At 44.5% G+C, this 19,018-nt stretch overlaps 3 protein-coding genes across 5 annotated transcripts; 1 reads left to right on the top strand and 2 right to left on the bottom strand.

Moving 5' to 3' along the window:
- Positions 1-144: 144 nt before the first annotated feature.
- Positions 145-5,363, bottom strand: LOC131879644 (importin-5-like). Its single transcript, XM_059226007.1, has 11 exons — positions 5,029-5,363; positions 4,418-4,800; positions 4,143-4,344; positions 3,497-4,066; positions 3,271-3,424; positions 2,789-3,204; positions 2,383-2,605; positions 2,058-2,302; positions 1,610-1,960; positions 943-1,533; positions 145-325 (listed from the first exon to the last, which is right to left on the bottom strand). The coding sequence occupies exons 1-11, from the start codon at positions 5,128-5,130 to the stop codon at positions 233-235; spliced, it is 3,330 nt and encodes a 1,109-aa protein (XP_059081990.1). The 5' UTR covers positions 5,131-5,363; the 3' UTR covers positions 145-232.
- Positions 5,364-7,099: 1,736 nt separating this feature from the next.
- LOC131879195 (cryptochrome-2-like) lies at positions 7,100-9,816 on the bottom strand. Of its 3 annotated transcripts, XM_059225439.1 has the most exons (6): positions 9,482-9,815; positions 8,688-9,417; positions 8,423-8,575; positions 7,636-8,347; positions 7,511-7,564; positions 7,100-7,452 (listed from the first exon to the last, which is right to left on the bottom strand). In XM_059225439.1, exons 2-6 carry the CDS (start codon positions 8,964-8,966, stop codon positions 7,280-7,282), a joined length of 1,371 nt encoding a protein of 456 aa, XP_059081422.1. In that variant the 5' UTR covers positions 8,967-9,417; positions 9,482-9,815; the 3' UTR covers positions 7,100-7,279. The 3 variants fall into 3 exon arrangements, with proteins under 3 accessions (XP_059081422.1, XP_059081423.1, XP_059081421.1); XM_059225440.1 differs by lacking the exon at positions 7,511-7,564 and having other exon boundaries at positions 7,585-8,347; positions 9,482-9,816; XM_059225438.1 differs by having other exon boundaries at positions 7,100-7,564; positions 9,482-9,814.
- Positions 9,817-10,775: 959 nt separating this feature from the next.
- LOC131879196 (mucin-2-like) lies at positions 10,776-12,785 on the top strand. Its single transcript, XM_059225441.1, has 3 exons — positions 10,776-11,445; positions 11,530-11,830; positions 11,899-12,785. Exons 1-3 carry the CDS (start codon positions 10,981-10,983, stop codon positions 12,186-12,188), a joined length of 1,056 nt encoding a protein of 351 aa, XP_059081424.1. The 5' UTR covers positions 10,776-10,980; the 3' UTR covers positions 12,189-12,785.
- The last annotated feature ends 6,233 nt before the right edge of the window (positions 12,786-19,018 follow it).

Genomic DNA, 19,018 nt, shown 5'->3' with positions numbered 1-19,018 from the left:
GAGGCAAAAAGTGGGCCATGAAAATGTAGTGTTGTATTATTATGTTCTAAGCGCGGGTACAATGTGTCCATTTTCTGATTGCATCACAGGTGTGCAGAGCCTAAATGTCTTTACTTTCTGTCTTTCCAATCCATCCATTCTAGATCATTTTCATCTGCATCATCAGCATCACGCCCTTCTTCGGGTCGTTCTTCGTGTTCTTAGAGTTCTTGGTGGCTGGAGACTTGAGACACTAGCTCTGTGCCGTGGACATGGCTTCACTCAAGGCCTGCTTCTGGGCGTCCTGAAGGCTCCCAATACAAGCCTGGAAGAGTCCTTGATTTGTCTGTAAAGAAAAGAGAAGAACAAACCCGCAGGGTTATTCATTTGCTTTGAACTCATGTACGGTTTTAGACAGAGAGAGTGAGAAAAAGAGCCGGAAATTCGTTCGGTTAATGCTATTATCGAAAAGAAGGATTCCTTAGTTCTTTTAAAACACATGTGTATAAAAAGCAAAAGTATTTGAATTCACGTGTCAACCTAGGCTTCTACGTACTGAATATGAAATCGTTTTCGGGATCATAGAGTTCTTCTTTCATTTTGTAGGGTCCTTAACAAAGGCTAGAAGGATGCGGCCCCCTCAACTACGATATCTCATTTAGCTATGGAATGCTTCCGGCGGAGACATCTCTCGGTATAACTTGTTTTTTGCAACGCCAAAACAATAATATTCAAACATTAAAAGATGGTTTCGGGATCCATTGAGGCCATCTTAGCCTTTTCATGGCCAATCATATTTCATATGACTATTTCTAACTCGATTATTATTCATTTAAGTATTCAATGAAAAAACAGCCCATTTAGGTATCCTGTGTACTCCCCAAAGGACTTCGAAATACGAAGTAAACTATGACCAGGCACAAGGGGAAAAAAATCAAGAGTCACGTATTTGATAAAGCTTACCTGGACTTGTTTGACAATGTTAATCATTCTGGTCTTCACTTCATGATTGGGAGGTAGGGCGTCACAACAGAAAGCCTCAGCCACGACCGACACCACCTTGGGAAGATTAGCGTTGTTGGCGCCCAACACGACCGGGTGGTTGATCTCGACCAGGTCGCACAAGTAGCCGTACACAAAGGGAGACTCGTCTACATCCTCGTAGACGGGCAACCAGTTGAACCAGATGGGTAGGATCTCATCCACATTGATCACGGACGAGTTCCACTTAAGGATCTTGGTCACGGCAGATATGGCATTCTCTGTCGGGTTGACGTTCTCCACCTCCCGGCTATTGGGGGCTTCGATCAGTTGGATCAAGGGTTGGAGAGCCGTGGCACAAATTTGGGCGTATTCAGGACCCCCAAATTGTCCTAGCACACCGCAACCGTAGGCAGCAGCCTGTCGAACTTCGGCCTGCTTGTCACCTAAGTAGTGAAGCAGAGGCTGGATGAAGTGGTCTTTGTATTTGGTGGACGCCGGTCCCAGGAACTCGATCACGTCATCGAAGATACACAAGCCCCATTGATGATCGGACCACGGATGAGATTTGTCCTTCAAAGGGTAAAAAAAGGGGTTCTTGAATTGGAATTGGTGGGCTATAAAAATTGCACTTTAGTCCGTCACCTACCAGGAGTTTAACCACGGAAGGCAGAAGCTGGTCAAACACGGGGATCATGGATTCTTTATGGGTTGAGAAGAGGGCGTGAAGTAGATCGCCGAGTTTGCTCAAAACAAACACGTCGTCGTCATCCTCTTCCTCCAACTGTTCCTCCACACCTTCATCGTAATCCTCGTCCTTGCGTTTCTTCTCGCGCTCTCCTTGACGCTCGTAGTGTTCCTGGAGGGTCTTTAGCATGATCTTGATCAACTCGCCCATGGCTTGCTCGGAGAGACAACCCAGACCCAAGAGCTCGACACAACGAGCCAGAGCTTGAAGATGTTCGGCTAACACATCAGTTTCAGGTTCAGCGTCAATGGCCTAAAAATAATTGAAAAAAAAAAACATTAAAACCCCCTTGGACTTGCCAGCTTCAAATCAACTACTCCTCATATCACACTGTTTCTTTCCAACCCACCTTTAAAAGTTCTGGGCAAATGTAAGACCACATCTCTTGGACGTACTGGGGTCCGCGAATCTTGGCGCACTCCAATAAGCAGGGCAGGGATTCGGCGGCCGCAGAGCGAACTCCGTCATGGAAATAGAACTTCAGCATAGGCACCATCAGTTTAACCGTGGGCTCGGCGTAATCCACAAAGTGCTCCTTGAGCTCTCGAGCGTAGCACACCAACATAGTGCAAGCCGTGGCCTTATCCTCCAGTCCTGAAGGATGAAAACAAGTTTTTTTTTCCAAGTGAGTAATACACAGTTGCTTACCAATGAGTGAGCCCAGCCCATCTTACCAGCTGTTTTGATTCCAAAATTTTGCTGCTCGCCCAGACTCACGAATTGCCAATCCTCTGTTTCATTCTCAACTCCACCGAGCTCTTCGTTGTCGAGCAGAGCCACTTCAGGCTTCAAGGAGGCCGTCTTCATGATGGGCCCCATGACCAAAGGCAAATAGGGTGCGAAACGAGGGCCCATGATCTTGCAGATGCGGGCCCAAGCACTGATCATGTACGACATCTACAATCGTAAAACGCAGACATCACGGGGTCGCAAGTACATAGCAATTTCAAACCAACCATAAAAAGGGGTGGGTTGGTTGGTTGGTTGGTTGGTTGGTTGGTTGGTTGGTTGGTTGGTTGGTTGGTTGGTTACTCAGAATTAATTGTCGAGCCGCGTGTGGTGGTTTGCCATTCAACTTACTTGTGGGTCGTCGTCGGACATCTCTTCAGTGCCTCCTTTCTGCGTTTTGAGCAACATTTCCATGACTTCGCCGGCGTCAGACATAAACTTCTCTCCACCCACGGCCAATCCTATCAACGAGATGCACTCGATGGTCTTCCCTCGGAGGAGTCGGAGCTCCTGCGTGTTGGCATTCTGGATGATATACTTCAAGCAGGGCACGAACCGGTCGTAATAAGCCACAAATTTCTCCTCGGCCGTGTCTGCCACCGAGGCGATGGTGGTCACGATCTGCTCTAACACGAGTTTATTGCCTTTCTCCACCAGCTCTTTAAACTTGGAACTCAAGATGCTCTCCAATTTGCAGATGATCCCCTCCAAATACGGAGCCAAAATGGCCTTGGGACAATCTTCACTGAAGTTGACCAAAGCAGCACCTACAAAAATCAAATCTCCCACGGTATTAGCTGCTCTTTATCCTAAAGTCCACTTCACTAGCTTACCCGCATGAGCTTGGACACGGGGATTGGCATGGTCATCCATAAGATGAAGTAACCCCGGGATGACCTTGTCGTGGAACTTCTTTTCGAACACGGGAGCAAAGTCCGTGGACATCTGCCCGATGGCGTTACAAGCCGCAAATCGAACCCGCGGGTGCTAACAATACATGAATGAATCAATCAATCGCCCAAAAGTTCCATTCCAATTGGCTCCATGTCCATGACTTACCGGATCGTTTATGAAATTCATGACCCCTTCCATAATTTGGGGCAAAAACGATTCCATCTGCTTATGACATCCCTCGCCGGCTGCGGATATGGCCATAAGGGCGGCGTGTCGGAATTTCCAGTCGGCTTGCGATAACATTTGAGGCGTGTTTTGCAAGATGTGCGGGAACACGGTCTTCCCGCCCAGACCGCAGGACAAACGATCCAGGGCGGATTCGGCCACCACGGCATTGCTGTCGTTGTCGTCATCGGCCAACTCGTCACTGGTGGCCCAATCGTCTTCCTCCTCCACTTCGGTCATCATGTGAAGCGTGGCTTGAATGGCGTGGGCCAAATGCTCGCCAGCCACCTTCCGGACCATGGCTGGGGCGGTTTCAGCCAAGGTCACGATGATTTCCAAGGCCAGATGACGCCACGAGTCCATGGACTCTTTGTCAGCGTAGATTTTGATGCAAGCCACGAAGAGCTGCTCCAGTTGCGGACGAAGGTACTTGGGACAAGATTCGGCCAAGTCTATGAGCGCTTTCAGAGCGGACTCATCGTCACCTTTCTCCACCGATTCCATCGTGACCTGGCAGACATACACAAAACTTGAACATTAAAAAGAAAAAACTCCACCGAGCATCACATGCATTCTATTGGCTCACGTTAAGAATGGGGAGCAAGAGGTCCCCGTAGTTCTTTTGCAAAGTGGACTCCTTCTCATGGAGCAGCAAGTAATTGATGGCCGCTTTGACCGCCGCGAATCGCACGTCAAAACTGGTTTGATCGTTCAAGCTCGTGGCCAACATCTGCTTGATCACTTCCAGATATTGGGTCTCTTGGTTGCCGAACACGGTGGGCACCGTACTAAAAGGGTGAACCATTGATATTGACATGCATACGAGCACACAGGTGGACCAGCTCATTGAGCGGGTTTTACCTGAAGAGATGGAGGGCTACTTCTTTGAGTTCGGGGTTGGGCGAGCTGGCCAAATCGAAGAGGAACTTGAGAAACTCGGGCCATAGATTGTTGCCGTCGTCGTCCATGAGATTGCGGGCCACTTCGGCCACGAGGTCGGCCACCTTCTTGCGCACGGTCTTGTTGGGCTCCTCGGGCAAGGTCATCAGGAGATTTTGCTTGAATTGAGCTTGTTGGTCGGGCGCCAATTTCGGGTAGAACTCCTCAAAGTCGGTCGAGATGAGACGGCGCAACATGACGGCGGCCAATTGACGACCTTCCTCACCCACGGACTGACCTTCCGTGGTCAAGGCCGAAAACAGCATGGTCACCTTTTGCGCGATGGCCAACGTCTCATAGTTTTGCTACCGGGGAACAATCGATATCATGCACAACATCAGAACATCAGTCCACCAACCCGTTTATATCAAATAAATACGATTGGGCCCAAACAAGGAAAACGAGATCCTACTTCTGGCAATGGCCAGGTAAGTAAGTCACCCCCGGGTATGGCCAACGGGATAATCCCGTGATCCACCCTATTGGTCATCAATCTAATTCAATCTCTTTGAATCCCGTTAGCCTTTTTTTACCTCAGCTTGGGATCGAATGGCGTTCTCCGTGGACATGAGCGCCCGCAATAAGGCCGCCGTGCCGCCGCCGCCGCCTTGGACCGTGGCATCACCCGCACTCATCTTGCGCCTCGATTAGTCACCCCAGCCCACAGAGCGCGGATCTCTTTCCGGAACGAGCGAGCGATCGATGAATCGGGGCGTTCAAACCCCGGTCGAGCCCAATCAGACGAAACTGGGGTCCACGCCTTTCACCCTTCACTCGATGTTCCGCCGTTGTTTGGCCGTGCTTGCGCTGAACTCGGGGATCGAGCCTGGGACCAGCGTGGGTTAATCGTCCACGTGAATTTGAGCCTCAGCCATATGGAATGAAATTGAGGAGTGTTGTAAGTTTTTTTTCCCAATCGTCCAGTGGGATGGCTGACACGGCCAGTTACTTAGAAGCGACTAAATGTTATATATGAAATGCGATTAAAACTATGAATATGCAAATGCAAGGCAATTAAAAAGCGAATAGCCATGACTGGGGTACTATCATAGATGGCCTTGACCAGAAAAGATTCAGTGTTCATTCATGAATGATTGTTGAGTATGGCTGAAAGGATAAGTCCCACAGCTTCCAGTTTCNTTTTTTTTCCCAATCGTCCAGTGGGATGGCTGACACGGCCAGTTACTTAGAAGCGACTAAATGTTATATATGAAATGCGATTAAAACTATGAATATGCAAATGCAAGGCAATTAAAAAGCGAATAGCCATGACTGGGGTACTATCATAGATGGCCTTGACCAGAAAAGATTCAGTGTTCATTCATGAATGATTGTTGAGTATGGCTGAAAGGATAAGTCCCACAGCTTCCAGTTTCCTTCAGTTGTTGGGAGAAAACGATAAATAAAACTGCTATGGACGTTAAACAAAGCACGAAGACAATCATTTTAAGTCAGCCCAATCAATATGCCCATTGACATGTCATATTTTGGCCCAGAATGAGTTACTTTTTGGCCTACTAGCAATGTGAAAACACATGGGAAAACTAGATGGGCCTGATCAAGGGCAGGGTCCAAAATTTGAAATCATGGCCGAGCACGGCACGGAGTCCAAGTAATAGGCCAAGACGAGGTTGGACTTCACTTTACGGGTCCAATCCGCATCTAGGCACAGGCGCATGCAGATACTCCTAAACCGCCAGGGCGTGACCGCACCAGTGTTCTGGCCAGGGAGAATCGGACGAGTCTCGGTCGGGCCAAATATTGGGCGGGAAAATAGCGCGTGACCAGACAGGATGGCCTGGTGGCGCCCCAACATTGCGCCATGGGGCGACACTCTACCTTCTACGATTTCAGATACTTTGAAATATTTTTGACTCACTCAATTTGGGATAAAAGGAGCCTAAATAGAATATATAAATCCATATTACTCTGCGGTTAGGCTACTCCTTGAAACATAAACACTTTTTTTTCCTCTTGATCTCGGCGTAGTTCTTCGCCCCATTTGTGGCGGGAAATCCGTTTTTAGTAAGACCGTCATGAGTAAGATAAAGCATGAGGTTAATAAAATACTACATGCTCTTGAGGCTCGACTTGAGCATTCTAATATCTGAAAGAATCCTGACCTTTTTTTGCCATTCATCGATGTCATTCACACGGATTCCCAACAATTAGTGGTATGAAATTTCCCAGTAAGTCATTTCAGACATAAATGCACTTCATCCAATTCGTTACCTTCCTATTTATACTAACTCACTCACGCCCCCCCTCCCTCTATCGCATCGTAACTCGAGCCACACTCAACAAATACAAGATAACTTTGAAACCATGAATAACTAAAACTATCATCGTTTTAGACACACCAAACCATGAAGAGAACAATCGTAAAATCTAGAAAATCAATTGCCAAATCCAATAAAAGAAGATGGTACATCAGAGAGATAGCCTGTTTACTTGAGACATACAACTAGCTAATAGAAAGCTAAAAAATACCCCGGTTACTCTGATTCTCTCAGATATTCTCTGAAAACCTATACCGTATTCATTGGCCCTTTTTCGGAAAATCCAACATGATCATCAAGTCCGGCAAGGACATGAAGGCCGCAATTCTCAGATCCATTCAAATTTATTTCTTCTTCATGAACTTGGTCATGGATGTTTGTCCTTTAGACCCTGTCTCTGGTCTTTTCGCCGGCTTTGTGGTCCCCGATGCCTGGTTCGAGTCCTTGCCTTGGCTATAAGCGGCCTTGTGACGACCAATATTCACCTTGTGGATGGTATCGTGGTTCACAATGGGCTTGGGATAATCCGTTCCGATGATACAGCCAGCGGCCTTTTGAACGGACAATGGGGCCTTCCACGGCTCATAGATGTACTCTTTGGGATATTTTTTGAGCTTGGGTACATATTTTCGGATGTATTCGCCCGTGGGGTCGGTTTTCTTCCCGAAGGCCACGGGACTGTAAACGCGGAAATACTGATGAAAGAACGCGGATGCGGACAACCACATCCAATTACCCGCATTGAGAGCCCAATCTGCATCCAGCAGAAGTTCCTCAAACACTCGCTGCCCTACAAGAACAACACCTTACCCATGAGAGAGGCCAATGCAGCTGGGAAATGCAATCCAGCCGTCAATTTACCGTCTTCCCAAGAGAGATACAGATCGCCCCGGGTGAGAAAGCAAGCCACGGCGTGTCGAGCCAAATGATGGATCCAGCCCTCATCGCGCAATTGTATCATGACTGCGTCGATCCAAGGATACCCGGTTCTGGCCTCGGACCAAGCTTTCAAGTACTCCGGATTGTCATCCCAGGGGATCTGCTTGCACAATGGATTGCCCTTCATCCGGTCAAAGTGCGGCGTGTCCGCGGCCACCACATAGTAAAACTCCCGCCAAAGGAGCTGACCCACCAACGAAACCGGGGGTTGCGAATGTTTGCCCTTCTTCAGGATGTCCTGCAACCGCCAATACATTTCGCGGGACGAGACGCAGCCAAATTTAAGGTACGGGCTCAGGACAGTGGTGGACGGCTCCAACGAGTTGGGAGGGGTTTGCGGTTTCTCGAAGGCTCGCACCCAACCCGCCCTCTTATCGGAGAGGTATTCTTGGAGTCGTCGCCGACCCTCAGTCTCGCCCCCGGGAAAACGACAAGTCCTGAGCTCGGCGGCTTTCACGCCCAATTCCTCGAGTTCAGGCACGTTGTAACGCACATCGCTCAGATCTGCCGGACTACTCAATTGCGACTGGGTGGGAAAAGTGGGCGGACATGCCACGGCTGTGGGTGGATCGCCCAATTTGGCCACCACTTTCTGGAAGCTCACATAGGTGAGGGGTGCTTTTCCATGATTGGCCTAGATGATACATGGAATCAAATCAGATCTGATGATGGCATTGCCCCTGTCCCCACAATGTGCTCCTCCAATCACCTGGATCACCCGATGAACGCTGTACAACGTGTGGGAGATGCGGCTATCCACCACCACACCCGCCTCTTGAGCCAAAGCCTCAATTTGGGCATCGCGTTTGAGCGCGTAAGGCTCGGTATCCACCTCAAAGGTCAACCATTGGACGCGCCATTGCTTCAAGGGTCAAACCAGAGGAGTTCTTATCAATACATAAATAACAGAAAATGAATCCAACCCAATGAGAACTCTTTCCAAAGGGCCCAAGGGGCCCAAGGGGGTGTTGTACCTTAAACAGCTCTGGCAGGATTGTCTCGGGTTGACCCCGGGCCACAAACAATCGGGAGCCACGGGCTCGGAGTTGATCATCCAGATCCTGGAGCGATTGTTGCAGGAATCGCCAACGATTGACACCCACATGGGCATGCGCCACAAAATGAGGGTCCAAAATGAACAAGGGTCGCAATTCCCCGGGTTGGGCTAAGGCGGACAAAAGCGCGGGATTGTCGTGAAGTCGCAAACCTTTGCGGAACCAATGGATGGCACTACTGCCCGTGGATTGGGTCATGTTCTTCCAAGGGCCACGGCAAGGGTAGATTTCGTAACCCAAAACTGAACACAGTGAACTTAGCCATTTATCAGCCAAAAACGATCAAGGGAGCAAATGCAAAAAGGCTGAAACGACTGCATACAAGTCACCCCGAATGGAATCTGGTGCTTGTGAATTATTTTACTGTGGGAATTTGCGTTTTTTATTCATTTAAACATTGACGTCTTTCTCATGGTCATCGTTGTTTATCTACGTAAAGCAAAGCAAAACAAACCAGACCAATGCATGGAATACAAAACTGCATTGGAAAACAAAAAACATGGTTTATTCTCACTAACGCGGCGGTAATAAAAGATGCTTCCTGATATATTTTTTTGTTCTTGTTCTGTCGTATGCATATTTCGATGGCAAGGAACCTCGCTCTTTTAGACAATGGAATCTCCAGTACATAATGCAATAACTCTAATCTCTGAAATGGCAACAAAGACCATATCAAAAGCAAGCCAGGATTGTATTTCAAAAAATTGTCTCACCTATGATTCATAGGCAGGGACTATTGAGACATAACTTTTGTCAAGGCACACCCAGCACAACTCTTCCCTGTCCTTCATGTCTTCCTCCATGTCCCAATAAGCTGGGATGGACTTGCAAGAGTTCGTACTCGAACTCTCGTTCGTGCAAAATTTGAGGGTTTTTTGAACTGGAAAATGGTTGCAGTGTTTAACGTCATGATCACCAAGTTTTCCATATCAATTCCTATTTTGATCATTTAAGGCACGGACTTCTAGAGTTGTGGACTTCTAACGGAAGCAAAAACATTTGATTACCTAAAACCTTTAATTTTTTTTCAAATAAGCACATAATATCTGGTTGAATTGACGAACTTGGCCCAATTTGAGTTCAAAACTATGTTTAGGGAACATAGAAAGATATATCCAAAGTTATGTGGTAAACACTACAAAAAAGTCGAATTTGCGACCTGCTCTTGGTCCGCCAAATAAGGTTTGGACAACATAACTTGGCAACGAACCATTTTACAAGTAAATGATATAAAATTGACCTACCTTTGACTGAAGAGATCTACATTCCTTACCTTATTACTTTGATTCGAAAAGTGGCTCAGAGGCGCAACGACCAAGAGCAGAATGATTTGGCGGGAAGCTCGTTCACAGTCCATATTTCTAGAAGTCCATTTTTAAGGCTACATTGTGTGTGAAAGCTCAGAGCTCCAAGGAATGGGAATAGAGCAAATCACGATTGGTGTCATAAGTACTGTTTGGATTATGGTAAACGATGCCCATTTGGCAATTACTTTCTTCTGTTGGCAAATCTGTTACGCTGCCGAGGTCAAGAAAAGATTTGTGCCATGAACAAGTTGTAAATGTTCAAGTCAAAATGAAATGCAAATTCCAACAAGGAAATCACCCGTAAGCCCCATGAAATAACTGGAGATTTACAAACTAGAACCTTTTTTAAAAAGAGATGTTTTCGTACATTGTTTTAGAGTCCATCGTGTTTTTCAAACCAGATACCTACCCCCAGCCTTTGGCGCATCCGAGTGACCACGGCGGTTGTTTGCGTTCGTGGTCTTCACAGGTTGTCTGTCACACCCATAGAAAACCATAACGGTCACACCCCAGATGCCATTCGGGGTAATTGCCCTCTATTCGTTTCAGCCTTGGCTTTGGCTCCCATAAATCGTTTTTGGCTTGTCAACGGCAAAGATCATTGCGTGAATGCATGAACTGAGCTCTCACTCCATGCTCTTGAAGGTTGCGAGATTGGACAATGACACTCATGGATGACGACACTCTCTTAATACTTATGCTCTAGCTTTAATCTTACATCCATCATTTGACTAACACCGAGGGCAAATCATTTACCACCCCCGGATCAAGGTTAGGGCTCCATCTGTGAGGCGTGATCGGTCATCAAGCTTACTCCCATGAAGGTCTAATCCCTCGAATCCGACTAATCCTCCGAGATCAGCTGTTTGGTCATTGGTCTGGTCTTACCATTCCTTTTGTCCACCATGACCTCGCCGGTTGCCGTGCCCTCCGTGCATGTGACCGAGCCGCCCAACCCCATGTCTGGCCTCCTTCCAGAAAAGGAAGGCTCGGGTCCGACCCACCCGCCGGATACGGCACCACGCTCGCCTCATGTGTCCATTACTGCTACCCCTAATATGCCCACGGGCACGACCACGGGCACGACCACGGGCACGACCACGGGCACGACCACGGGCAGTTCGGGTGGTGGAGCGGTGAATTTCTTCAAGAAATATTCGGGCTGGTCGTTGGGTGGCGGTGGAGGTAGTGGCAGTCACACCCTGCCCGTGTCGCCCACGCCGGTCTTGGATGCTTCCTCGGGCTCATCCTCCACCCTCACACCCACACCCGCTCCGACCAATCCGGTGGGTTCGTGGAACAATCTAGACACGCCGCGGAATAGTCAGAACATTCCCATGTCCGAATTCAAGGCCGACGGCCTCACCTTGGTATGTAGCAGTCCAATTGGGACTTGAAAATGGGATAGGTTAGCCATTCCTCAGTGGTATAATATTATATTGTGGATCCGGTAGATGTCGGATATCCCGGAGAATGGTCCATTAACTCAATCCGACTTGACCACGAATGGGGCCCTGTCTGATATGGGAGGGCGTTCCAGTCCCGGTGAAAGTTTGGCCTCCGATTCTCGACGTCATGACTTGACCCTGGTAGGCAATGGTCGTCCCACCCGTCGCAAACTCTCACGACCCTCGATAGTGCAAAGGCCTTGCCCCACCCACTCATTTCACACCGATGCTACAGAAGTCCAACATATGGAGAAGAGCTTACTGGGATTGTTGGAAGACTTCAATTCCGGCAAACTCCGAGCTTTTGGTAAGCTATCGAAAAGAGGGTCGGGCCTCAAAGAGGATTGATGTGATATCTATGTATGCCCTTTATAGGCCAAGGGTGTAGTATGGAGAAAATGGAAAAGATCCGCGATCAGCAAGAGAGTCTGGCCAAATTGCATTTTGAGCTTGGAGCTCGACAAGACATCTTCACCCCTTTGTCCGATGATGGCCTCCGAACCTCGAATGAGAATATGGAGAAGCTCATGGGTCGCCTGGAGAAGCTATCCATGTCCATTGCCCAGCTCAATCCGAGCGATGATCTGACTGGATCGGATGCCACACTCCATGAATCCGGGATGAAAATGGGCGAGAGCGCCGAAGATCTCCTTGACATCAGATGACACGAAAACGATAACCCGCTTGACAAGAAGAATCGGAAACTTGGCCGACAAGAAGCTCTCTCTGGGTTTGGATGAGGGTTCCCTTCCATTTTAATCGGGGCCCTGCTTCAATATTGTTGTAGACACCGCTGTGGGTTCGATAGAAAGATTCAAAACAGCATTGGCAGCATATTTGGTGTCAGTAAAGTTTGGACATGTCTTGCTTACTCATTTACTTTATCGTATGTATACTCTTTCATAGATGGAGCAAAATTGATTGTACCTACCGCTTATCTACTAATTAAAACCTGAGCTTTTTGGCCGGAGCCTCGGGATTTTGGGTGTAACACTTCAAGGGGATCAATTTTCTTTGTGAAATTGCGACCTTTTGCCAGCTTTGAGTATCTGGGCAACTTGTGTCTTTTTATTTATTTGTCCTCCGAATTGTCAAATCCAAAACTTTTCCGCCTCCTCCTCACCTTGTAAGCCATCGCCCTCGAAAAATTTTCGGGGCAAAATGGCTAGACCGACATTTGATGAAACATTTTCAAAGCCTTTTTTTTCGTTCAAACCCCAACATTTGAGGCTGACAAATAAAAGTAACACGCCCTATTTCTACTTCTTTGCAGTCAAATGGAAATTGCTTCATATCTAGTGGGTTTTAAAAGCAAATTAAATCATGTTCATGAAACATGCTGGACCAAAGATTTTCCTTGAACGAATATATTACGTTCCCCTAATAATGAACGCGTATCCCCAGAGGTGGAAGAAATGCAACCTCCCAAATTCACAGCCTTCATATTAGAGCAGTTTGAATAAAGTTACAAAAATATGTGTGTTATTTTGAAGTAGGTGGCTATAGTCATCAACTCATCATTTACGCTTATTGGGAATGAGATTCCTCTCCAGTCGGTAAATGCTCTTTTTGTATTAGTAATATTAATAATAATCTTTATTGCGACTCTTGGTCCTGTCATTAATATATCTGTCTAAAAAGGAACAGCTTTCTTTCTTGTCAAAAGTTTGCATAACGTTGGCTAATGATTCAGTTCATTCATGAAATGAGCTTAAATGAACGTAAAACAGTTGATGAAATCGAAAACAAAAGAAAATTAAGAGCTTGGTAGAATCAAAGAATGGGATATTAGGTAAAGAGGTTAATTCTCAGATAAAAGCGTCAATAACTATGCCCCACAGGAGCGGTCAAGTTACAGAATGTTCTCTAGACCATTGGATCTGCCACTACCAACCATTTCGTTGCCATAAACATCGTCAAAAAGTTGAAAATGCCACTTGGACTGGTCTGGATCTACTGATACTGGTTGGACAATCCTTGATCGGATTGCAAGGACCTTTCATGGTTACTTGTGATACAATTGGGTTTATATAAACCTAATTGTAATACCCAAGTCGAAGGGTCAATTTATTTTTGAAAGCTTGATATGGCTTTAAGTTAATGCAACTAGAAATTGGTTTTGGGAAGAGATAAAAAAAATGCAAATATTATATCAAATAACATTGTTTGGAAAAAATGCAACGAGGAGACAAAAGGTCCTTGGAAATCCCAATGAACAAGAATTGTCCAAGAACAAAACATACTTCTGACGTTGCATGCTGCCTTAGAAAGATCCCCTTCAGTATGCAAGAACTGTCATCAGAAAACAGAGGGAGTCAAAAAGCTGTTTTTATTTTCTTCAAATGTTCTTGAGCCTCATTTTCTCATGAAATAAATAATTGCATTACACCTTCCCAGCCCTAACAATTCTATACCTTTTGGGTTGCAGAACTTTTTACTCGCCCTGTGAATAATTTTGCTTAGGTATTAAAAGGTACATCATTTTCTTATGAACTTGATCCCATACTTTAACATTATGCTTTTTCCAACTCAATTCAACATTAGATGTTTCATGATGCCAAGTGTATGACAGTATAGGTAGGAAAAGGACCTATTTGTGTTAATACATTTGTCTTTAAGGAAAAAAATCTTCGCCAAAATCTCCAAAATCCAGTTCTGACCTTTTATCGTCATCCTGGACAAGTTATTTACCATTCTAAAGAGAAGCAAGGTAGAGGTTCAATCATGTTCTGGGGAACTTTCAGTGCCAAAAAGCATCTTATGCCGATCAAGGGAATCGTGAAAATGAAATACTGGAGCTAAAGAGAGATTAAAACCTTGGATAGTTTAACCTAAAGATTGGAATGTGTCTGGTTCAAGAATGACAATGATCCTGAGTATATTATCAATGCAGTATCGTCAAGTCAACAATGCATGTCAAATTCTGTTTTATGTTGGTTATAATGAAAATAGAATTGATTACTGCTCATTCCGAATTGATGGAACCAACTAAGTATCCTTTACGATCTATCTTACCTATAGGTGTGGCTAAACCAACGCATCAAGAATAAGAATATACATACACAAGAGACTACCCAACCATGAAACCGTTTGACCAAACTGTCGATAAATGAACGAGTACGACAATAACTGGCACTATTTTTGTTTCGCTTTGAGATTTCGTTCCAACAAAAGAGGACGTTTATCGACAATTTTGTTCCACCTTTTTCTTGTACCTACTTGTGTGAATGAGTAGAGGCAGAATTAATGGAAAAAACGCCGAAGCGATCTCTTGCTGGGAAAATCACCCCAATTTTATCGAACACTCACTTTCAGGGGCAATTACCCTCTCTCATCTCATCTTTCTTCATAACCTCCCCCTTCCCCCAATTCTTGGCATGGTAAACAAAGCACTTTTCTTGGCAGAATGGTTCGTTATTGAGGGACTATCGGGTGGGTGAAAAGGGGCTTTCTATGTGCATGAAGAGGGTTCCTTCACTGAACAGATGAGTCATCCAGACCATTGGCTCGATTATTGAAAAGAACAGACGGGAAACGATCGACACGAGTAGAAAAGTGGTAATCAGGGGACATCCAAAAGGAGAGAGAGCTTTGGTTCGAATCCCCTTCCTAGTCTCCATAGATTTGGTGCCATTCTGGGTGAGTGCATACGCACACCTCACTCCTGTTGCAATTACCAAGAACAGCAGACAATGTTTTTCAAATCAACATAAACTAAAATTTGGAAACCATTTAAGGTCTTATGTCTAAATCAAGGAAACCGCAGAATCAAAGAACCGTTGTGCCTGTGCTTTATGGAATTTGATTCCTTCCTACATTCAAACTACCCTACCAAAGCGTTTTTGCCATTGTCTCGATTCACATCTGGTTTTAATTTTTACCGCACGAAAAAGACTTGCCTTATTGAACACATCCATCTTGTTGTTGTCAAACCAGGAATAACAAGATCCCACATCTTTGTCAGACCTATCTGTTTAGTGCGAGATCTTTATTGAACAGATCTGAAGGAATTCAAATCGAATTTAGACGAGATATTCATGATATCAGCCCGAGACAGATGTTGAAGATGAACCCATCTGGCCAATCACATCAACCCACTCGGGGTTTAAGCCCACATTTCATGCCTTTTAAACGATGAAATGTGTTTGGCAATGTCCTCTTTAAACTCTGAAACATCCTCACCAAGTGAATTTGGCCTTTCGACTGGGGTTTGTAGTCACACACTTCAATTAAACTGGCTAAAGGTCACATGAAACGTTCTCTAGGATTTGAAAATAGTTTTAGCTTTGCGTTTGTCTTTGAAGTAAATCAAATGCCATTGAAGTTATCGAATAATCCTGGCCCATTCTACCACCAAAAGGGCACCAGGCAATTTTTTTGTAGGTTTTAGTTATTTCAAATCTCATTCTCGGTGTTTTAGGGTTTATTAGCCTTACAAATGTATGGCTGTGTTAGTTCTTTTTTCAGGGGGAAGGAGGGATGTTCCAGCTAGATGAAAGGCCATCTAATTTCGAGCAAGGTCGGGAGTCCTTTTGAATGGGTCGCTCCTAAAGTTTTGGGAAAGAAAATGGAAGTCATTGCCCTTTGTTCCACCTCATTTGAATGCTTCTCTCAAAAGACACAATGGATCTATTTGTCCTTATCTCCCTGTTTCTTAAAATGTTTCAACTCTTCTCGAATCCTTGAAGTCGTTGACCTCATTTTTTTCGAGGCGACAAAACGAACTAAAGATAGAATCAAAGGATTGGGTGGGTCCACTGAAACATTTTTCTTTCAACCGCAGATGAGTGAATCTGTTGTTGCAAAGCAAATGATGGTATAGACTCCGACAAAATCAGTCATATTCACGTCGAACAGAAATTGCAGAAGTTTGACGGTTCGGATGTGCGAAAGAGCTAAACGGAGGTATTGGGGAAAGAGACCGGTTAGTGCAACCCTTTCTTATTTCTGCTTGACAAACGAACAATATCTTTTGTCGGAGTCTAAATTAATGAATGTAACAAAAAAGGAGCCATGACACCATTTGCTCCACATACTGTACCTTTTCATTACGCAGTGATTCAGGCACTTTTTGGCCCCCAAAATCATGATAATGTGGTTTAGATTACCAACTTCTACAATGTATCTCAGAACCATTTAACAAACAATCATTTTCCGAAAGCCAAAAAACATGTTTCTCTTTGGTGCATAACCTCGAAATAGCTCGATATGTCGTAAAATATTACTTAAAGCCATCTGTAAATGACTTTTTTCGGATGTCAAAATGAGAGTCTCCATCGAGAGTATGAGGCGACGCACTAATCACAAATTAATCAGGGTGACAGTTGTTGCTGTATTGTATTGCTGTTGTTAGAATAGATCAACAATAAGTTGTTCAAGGAAAAATACCTGGTTGAAGTCAGGCATTTTAGAGCGTACTCTTGTATTTCTCCGTTTGTTTGTCCGCAACGAGAGGAGTGAGAGAAGAATGAAAAGGACTATTGACTCTTCAACAAATCACCTACATATTTCCACATACGAGTACTATCAATTTTCAGTGAAGAGTTCCTTCAATCAAGCCTAATTTTTGATGACATGAAGTCGAGTAATTTAAACTCAACTCAACCTCATCTCAATTAAAGTTTGACTTGACTTAAAACGTTCAAGATTTAAGGGTGTTGAAGTTGTTTTCAGATTGTCTGGGGGAGTATGTAACTGAAGTATAATAGTCTTGGTTATTGCCTTTCCTGTATTGTTGGGTATTGAGTACTTTGAGCTTGTGTTTGCGGTTGGTCCATATCTTTATGAACTCCATATTTTGTCAGACAATAGTTGCCAAGCAACTTTTACACGTCGACCGTGAGTTTACCCTTAGGGAGGTCCCAGACTTAAAGAAAAATGGAAAATTGTCACTATATGTGAACTATATCAGCTATATGTAAATATTTGCATTGTAATTTTAATAAAGGAATAGTATTGACACTAAAGACAAGAAGTAGTTCGATACTATGCTGGTGATGTGGTGGCAAAGCTTGAGCTTTTCTTGTTTAAGATTTGATTACATGCCTCCATCTTCAAAGCTTTGTTTTGATTTGGGTTCAAAGTACAAGTTGGTCATACAAATTGAAAAGTTCCCTCTCATAATTGCACCATTCATACCTGAAAGATGGGAAAGTTTTGATCATACAAATCAGTTTCAGTTGTCGTCATTTAAATCTAGTTTCTTTGGAGGTATTTTTAGAAGCATTTTAACTTTTTTTTAACGTTCAAGCATACCAAAGTTATTCAAACCGAAGTTCAACATTTCTGTATCAACGGAGCTACAATATTTCAGCATACAGTACAATGCTCTTGGTCGGCAAAAAATAAAACACAAGATCGACCAAAGCCCATATGTTTAGAAGTCCATGCCTAGGTCTAGCTTTATTCATAAGATAACGCTTGTCTTGCATGTTGTGTATGTAACTCCTCGTATAAGCTTTCCCAGTCGAGTTTTAAAACCCTTTTTCGTGTGGGGTTTCACTGAATAGTGGTAGCAACATTAACAATCCTACAACAAATTGAACTGTCAAGAGTAATTTCTCAGAAATGTTAATGTGCACGAGGAGTAAAAAAGAAAATTCGGTTATCGCCTACTGCTACGTTCAAGGGTTGTTTCTTCGCTTCTCCTTCTCGTTTTCCCGTCCATTGTTCAATCTTGAAGCCTGCGTCTTCTAGTACGTAACACTGAGAGGCGCTTATGATTAATTGCTTATTGGGAGCCAACGAACAAATTAACTCGTTCAATTACGCGCGTGCAGAATTATTAATGATAGTCGTCTCGTTAGCTCGGAAGCACCTTTCCAGACATTTGGCCGATTGTGTCAAACACACATGATTGCAAGGCCTTTTCACTCCATTTTTATAGGTAATTCGGCACCTTGTGAACAATTTTCCCCTTACTTCAGACGATAGAAAAAAATGATTGAACAAGGATGGGTTAAATTGGTCTCAATCCTAAATACTAAAAAAGCCAATTCTCTGACTTTAAATGGCATTAATCCTAATTTATGTTGTTGTGAAGTTGTCAAGGCCTAGTTGGCAGAATCATCAATTGGTCAATTATCATTTGAATGAGCCTTCTCTTCCTTTTTATTGAATCACAAAGGATGATTGATTGCCCAGGCATTTATTTTCACCACTTCCTCGTCTTCAAATACAAACAAATGCCAAGGTCACCAAAACAAGATGAAAAGCCTCTCAGCTTCAACTTAATGTATTTATTCTACGGTCTCGCTCAAATCTAAAATCAGCTCCTACTTGTCGCTATCAACTTGTGCCACGGGCTTTAGGCCGCTTTTGCGGCTTGACAACGTTTCATGCTCTGATAGATTTAGATTTAGATTTAGACCGAGTTAGTTCGTAACAAAACGTTCACCAGTTGTGAAAAGTTCAATCCAAATTCTCTCTCGAGACCTTTGTTCTTTGCTTGGTTCTTTGATGGAGATTTATTTTGATTTCTGAGTGACCTTTGATG

This window comes from Tigriopus californicus, chromosome 4 (genome assembly GCF_007210705.1).
Source record: "Tigriopus californicus strain San Diego chromosome 4, Tcal_SD_v2.1, whole genome shotgun sequence".
NCBI lineage: Eukaryota > Metazoa > Arthropoda > Copepoda > Harpacticoida > Harpacticidae > Tigriopus > Tigriopus californicus.
This window is presented reverse-complemented; position numbering and strand designations above follow the sequence as displayed.